The sequence below is a fragment of the Acomys russatus genome, chromosome 19 (assembly GCF_903995435.1).
Source record: "Acomys russatus chromosome 19, mAcoRus1.1, whole genome shotgun sequence".
Classification (NCBI taxonomy): domain Eukaryota; kingdom Metazoa; phylum Chordata; class Mammalia; order Rodentia; family Muridae; genus Acomys; species Acomys russatus.
In genome coordinates, this window is record NC_067155.1 from 19,267,581 (window position 1) to 19,273,684 (window position 6,104).

Consider the following 6,104-nt stretch of genomic DNA (forward strand, 5'->3'; position numbering starts at 1 on the left):
GCTTTGTAGACCAGGCTGGCCTCGAACTCACAGCAATCTGCCTGCCTCTGCCTCCTGGTGCTGGGATTAAAGGCGTGCGCCACCGCCACCACCACGCCCAGCCCCGGCTACATTGCAAAGCAGGACATTCTCTCGTGGCCCCTCCCCGAGCCCAGGCGAGTAGTCCACGTCTCCACCGGTTTCTTAGTCACGGTTTGTACCTGCTGCAACAAAACCATCATGACCGAAAAAGCGAGCTGGGGAGGCGAAGGTTTACTTGGCTTACACACCCACACCACTGTTCATCAGGGACGCAAGTCAGGACAGGAACTCAAACAGGGCAGGAACCTGGAGGCAGGGGCTGATGCAGAGGCCATGGAGGGGCGCTGCTCACTGGCTTGCTTTTACATGGCTTGTGCGGCCTGCTTTTCTGTTCTTGTTTTTAAAGATTTATTCATTATTATGTACACAGTGCTCTGCCTGCGTGTCCACCTGCAGGCCAGAAGAGGGTGCCAGATCTTATTGTAGATGGTTGTGAGCCACCATGTGGTTGCTGGGAATTGAACTCAGGACCTTTGGAAGAGCAGACAGTGCTCTTAACCTCTGAACCGTCTCTCCAGCTCCCCAGCCTGCTTGCTTATAGAGTCGGGGACTACAGGCCCCGGGATGGCACCACCACATTGGAATAAGCTCACCGCCAAGGACCACTAATTGAGAAAACGCCTCACAGGTGGATCTTATGGAGGCGTTTCCTCAACTGAGCTCCTTTCTCTCTGGTGACCCCAGCTGGTGGCAAGTTGACCCCAAACCAGGCAGTACAACCGGTTTCTTCCTCAGAGTCCACCCAAGGGGCCTGCATTTTAAGGCGGAAGTCTGGCGTTTCCAGATAGCCGACTGAGCTCAGTCTGTTACAAAGGACTCCCTTTCTCGGTGGGGTTCTCTCTCTGCCTAACCCGAGGAACCCCAGATCTTGTGTGGAGCGTCACATAGCCCCCCAGGCCTGACCTTTTCCTGATAGAACCTGTTCGTCAAGCACCTGGGGATTCCTGCAAGTACCCCCACCGTACGCTGAGGAGATCCTCACCTTCAGCAAACGACCTTTAATGGTACCTGGAAGGTCTTCCCCCACCCATAGAGTAGTTAAGTAAATGAGGTAAAACCTTGTGCCACTGCAGTCATGGCAGAGCTGCCTTGGCAGTCCCTGAAGCCCACTCCATCACTGCTAGCTCAGGACGGACCGTCCGGCTGCCTTCTGGCCGTTTCTGCGCATGCGCCAAGGGGATGTTAACACATCATTGGGTGTGGCGCTCCCGAGTCTGCGCTGCTGTCTGATAGCAGGATTCTCATCCTTTTGTTTGTTTGTTTGTTTGTTTGTTTGTTTGTTTGAGACAGGGTCTCTCTGTGGTAGCCCTGGCTGTCCTGGACTCGCTTTGTAGACCAGGCTGGCCTCGAACTCACAGCGATCCGCCTGCCTCTGCCTCCCGAGTGCTGGGGTTAAAGGGGTACATTGCTATGCTTGGCTATAGTTCAGTTCTTCACACCTGCTTCTGGAGATTAAAATTCAAACCATTATAGATGGTTGTGAGCCACCATGTGGTTGCTGGGAACTGAACTCAGGACCTCTGGCAGAGCAGCCAGTGCTCTTAACCTCTGAGCCGTCTCTCCAGCCCCCGGAGTCAGTTTTAAATCAAGTCACGCCATGTGAGAAGCCAGCGCTCTGACAAAGCTGACTATGTGTTGGCCCGTTCTCACGAGCTACCATACGCCGGAGACATGGCCAAGTGGTGCGTCTAGCATAACATAAAGGCTGGCACTTGCAACCCAAGACTGAGGCAGGAGGATTGCTGTGAGTTCAAAGCTAGCTTCGTCTACTTAGTTCCAAGACAGCTGGGCTACAAAGGAAGACCTTGAGGGAAGAGAGCTGAGGGAAACGGGGCAGGGGCCAGACGCATTAAAGTCAGATTCTAACTTTCTGAGTCAGACCAACTGGAGAGTAAGAGTTGACCCAGTCAGCTGTGGTAACTAAGACGCCACCTCCAGATCACCCACACCTAAGGACACGGTCACCGATCTCTTGGCATGGTTTGGAAGCCTCAGGAACTCAGGTCCCATGCAAAAGGACCAAATCCACAGCACAAAAAAAGAAAAAAAAAAGAAAAAAAGGACCAAGCCAGCACTTTTCTAAATTTTATTAGTCTGCGTCCAATTGCTGGATGGAAACCACACAGCAATGGTTATTTACTTAACAATGGCCCCAAAGGCCAAGAGTATTGATGAAAAAGCGAAGATGTAGTTCCTTTACTTGAAGACATGGAGGTTCTCAGTAAGAGGGGGCGGGGGAGCCATGTAGTGAGGTGACTGGGCCGCTGCGCTGGGTGAAAGGTGGCTGCTAGAGCCGGGCGGGCAGTGGTGGCTCAAGCCTTCAATTCCAACACTCGGGAGGCAGAGGCCAAGTGGAGTCTGAGTTTGAGGCCAGCGGGGGCGACAGAGTTGAGTTCCAGGACACAGAGAAACCTTGTTTCAAAAAACAAAAAAAGAAAAAGAAAGAAAGAAAAAAGTTGCTGTTAGACCCTTGTACTGTGGTGCCTATTAAACGCCATCACAGGTATGTATGTATGTGTCTCGTGTATATTTCATGTCCATCTATTTAAGAAAAATAGCAAAGAATACATGTTGCCACAACGTAGAACTATCAATGTGTTCCATCTATTTGGAACCTTTCTTTGTAATGAAAAGTAACTATTTAAACATAAAACAGAAGCAGCTTGTGGTTACGCTGCCTCTTCAGGTCTCATCTCTGCAGAACTCCGTTACTGCAACAGTAGGAACCACTTTCCCCTAGCGCGTGTCCCCTCCCAACTCCAGTTTCAGGGAAAAGTTTCCAGTAACCAACACTCGGTACAGAGATGCTAAGTTGGTTTTATTCAAGAACTTACACAGAGCCATCACAACACACCCATCATCTCAGCTTTCGTCACACCGATGCAATTCTTTTGCTGGATCTGCTGTCCTTGGCTGCTAGAGCACACTACTGCATGACTGCTGAAGTTCAGTCACCTATTTCAGAAGCAACAAACATGGGCGCCCGTCTGCGGCGAGCAGGCTAACTGGTACACGACTCGCTACATAAGCACATCAGCTCCTGAAGGATAAGAATTGCTCAAGAATATTCGAGGAGGATTCTAGAACTCCAAGGTCTCAGAAACCATCCTCTCAGGCAGTCCTCACACAAGGCTTTGCTTTCTGCAAAGACACTGGAATTCCTAAGAACTACTTTAATGAATGACATCAGAGTCCTGTTATCTTCCCACTCAGAGCCAATTATCCTGAGATGGTTTTTAAAGTCCCCCGTGATTCTCCCACTGATGGACAATGCTGCCACAATCAACTGCCAGTTCCCCGTGCATTCATTCATGGATCCAGATTCAACATCCTGTTCTGACCTCAAGGTTATACAATTCTTTATTTCTTTATTTTTAATTTGGTTTGTCTTTCTTTCTTTCCTTTTTTTTTTTTTTTTTTAATTTGTTTTTAGACAGGGTTTCTCTGTGTAGCCTTGGCCGTCCTGGACTCACTTTCTAGACCAGGCTGGCCTCGAACTCACAGCGATCCGCCTGCCTCTGCCTCCCGAGTGCTGGGATTGAAGGCCTGCGCCACCACCGCCCAGCTTAAATTTGGTTTCTCAAGACAGGGTTTCTCTATGTAGCCCTGACTGTCCTGGACTCGATTTGTAGACCAGGCTGGCCTTGAACTCACAGAGATTCATCCGCCCCTGGCACCCGAGTGCTGGGATAAATGTGCCGCTGCACCCGGCTAAGTTTATACAATTCTATCAGCAAAGGCTTTTGAGTTGGTACGGAATGCTGTAATCGCAGCATTGGGTGGCCGCGTTAGGATCGCCACAAATGTGAGGCTAACTCGAGCCACGAGGTGAGTTTAAGGTCATCCTGAGCTATGTCCATAGGGAGACCCTGTCCTAAAACGCCTTCTTTGAAAAAACAAGTTCTACAAATTACCCATGTATCAAAGCATATATCAAAAATATTCTTGTCTCTTACTTTCAAACCTTTGTATTGTTTATATTATCTTAATACACGTAATGAGCTAAGAGTGTCCTAACTGGAGTGGCTAAGAAGGGGCCTAAAAATTACAGTACTGATAATATTTATTGTGAGAGTCTCCAGAGTATATAATACTGTGATATATATTTTTTAATATCTTTATATTTTAAGTTTTAAGTCACTACCGAAGGATTTCCTGCATTGGCGTAACTTTATGGGTTTTTGTTTTGTTTTGAGACAGGGTCTCTCTGTGTAGCCCTGGCCGTCCTGGACTCGCTTTGTAGACCAGGCTGGCCTCGAACTCACAGCGATCCGCCTGCCTCTGGCTCCCGAGTGCTGGGATTAAAGGCGCGTGCGCCACCACCTCCCGGCACATTGGCGTTAACTTTAAACGTGAGACGAATCTCCTGATACATATTACTAATCATACGTTCTGCGCAAGGATCCCTACACCTCAGGCGTCCGCAGGGTGTTTTGTTTTGTTTTGTTTTGTTTCTAGTGAACATGAATTCTCTGGTGTCGAACGTGGTGTGACTTCTGGCTGAAGGCCTTGCCACACTCACCGCACTGGTAAGGCTTCTCACCGGTGTGGATCCTCATGTGCAAGGCCAGGGTGGAGAACTGCGAGAAGGCCTTCCCGCACTCGGTACAGCCGTACGGCTTCTCGCCCGTGTGGCTCCTCATGTGCACGGTGAGGGACGAGCTCTGGCAGAAGGCCTTGCCGCACACCTTGCACTCGTAGGGCTTGTCGCCCGTGTGGATCCTCACGTGCACGATGAGCGACGTGATCCGGGAGAAGGCCTTGCCGCACTTGTGACACTCGTAGGGCTTCTCGCCCGTGTGGATGTTGTGGTGCTTGAGGAGGTACTGCCTCTGCCTGAAGATGGTGCCACACTCGTTACACTTGTAGGGCTTCTCCCCGGCGTGAACCTTCTCGTGCTCCGTGAGGTTGGACTTGCCGCTGAAGGCCTTCCCGCACTCCTTGCACGCGTACGGCTTCTCCCCGGTGTGACTCCGCCGGTGTCGGATGAGGCTCGACTTCTGGATGAACGCCTTGCCGCACCCTTCGCACGCGTACGGCCGCTCCCCGGTGTGGATTCTCCGGTGTATGACCAGGTTCTCTTTCTGGCTGAAAGCTTTGCCACACTCGTCGCACCTAAAGGGCTTCTTCCCGCTGTGGGTGTTCTGGTGTTTAACGAGGTACTGCCTCTGGCTGAAGGCTCTTCCACACTGGCCGCACGCGAACGGCTTCTCCCCGGCGCGAACCTTCGTGCCGCCGAGAGCCTCCCCGCGTTCCCTGCGCGCAAACGGCTTCTTGCCCGCGCAACCCTCGCCAGAAACGGACGTTTTCTCACACTCCCGGGCTTTCTCCGCGGCGGGCTGTTTCTGATGGGAAAGGCGGCGTCCCCTCTGGCTGCCCGCTGCCCCGCAGCTCCCGCACGCGGGCGGCTTCCTCCGCGCGTGACTTCTCAGGTGGAGAGTGAGGGACGAGCCCGGGGGAAACTCTTTGCCGCACTCGGTGCAAGCGTGTGCTTTCTCCCCACCGTGCACCGTCTTATGCTCTGCAGAGGTCTGTCTCAGGCTGAAGGTTTTCCTGCATTCGTGAAGTTTCTCTCCGGGATCAAGTTCGTCACGCGGGGGACCTGGCGCAGGCTGGAGACTCTCCAGCATCCTCTTACGCACAGAATTGCCCTCCTAGCAGGTCCTGAGAGAGGGGTGAAGGCTTCGCCCCGCGCTCGCCACCTACATACAGTTTCTCTCCACAAGTGTCTACTGAAGCCAACTACGGAACGAGCGACTTTCCACGCGAGTAACTTGCGCCGTGGTTACGGGAAGGGGCTGGAAAACCTGCACTGTCTTTATACTGTCAGTGTGGGTACATTTACAGTTCAGAGTCTCTCCAACTGAGCCGCACATACAGGAGAGGGCTCGTGAAAAACCGACGTCTCTGCCCAGAGGAAATGCTCCGTTTCCTAGGTTTTCCGGTTTGCGCTTAGTCCATTTCCATAGAGAAGCATGAGACTTAAGTCGCAAGTCCTTCACCCTGGGTCCTTATCTGTGTAT

At 51.7% G+C, this 6,104-nt stretch overlaps 2 protein-coding genes across 2 annotated transcripts in view; both read right to left on the reverse strand.

Annotated features, from left to right (window-relative positions):
* Positions 1–221, reverse strand: part of Znf566 (zinc finger protein 566) — a 10,565-nt gene extending 10,344 nt beyond the window's left edge. The window contains exon 1 of the mRNA XM_051162062.1: positions 112–221. Coding sequence (XP_051018019.1) covers positions 112–221 — 110 coding nt within the window. The remainder of the gene's footprint in view (positions 1–111) is intronic.
* A 4,314-nt stretch (positions 222–4,535) lies between these two features.
* LOC127203824 (zinc finger protein 260-like) lies at positions 4,536–5,737 on the reverse strand. The gene has a single exon (XM_051162719.1). The coding sequence runs from the start codon at positions 5,709–5,711 to the stop codon at positions 4,536–4,538; it is 1,176 nt and encodes a 391-aa protein (XP_051018676.1). The 5' UTR covers positions 5,712–5,737.
* Positions 5,738–6,104: the final 367 nt, after the last annotated feature.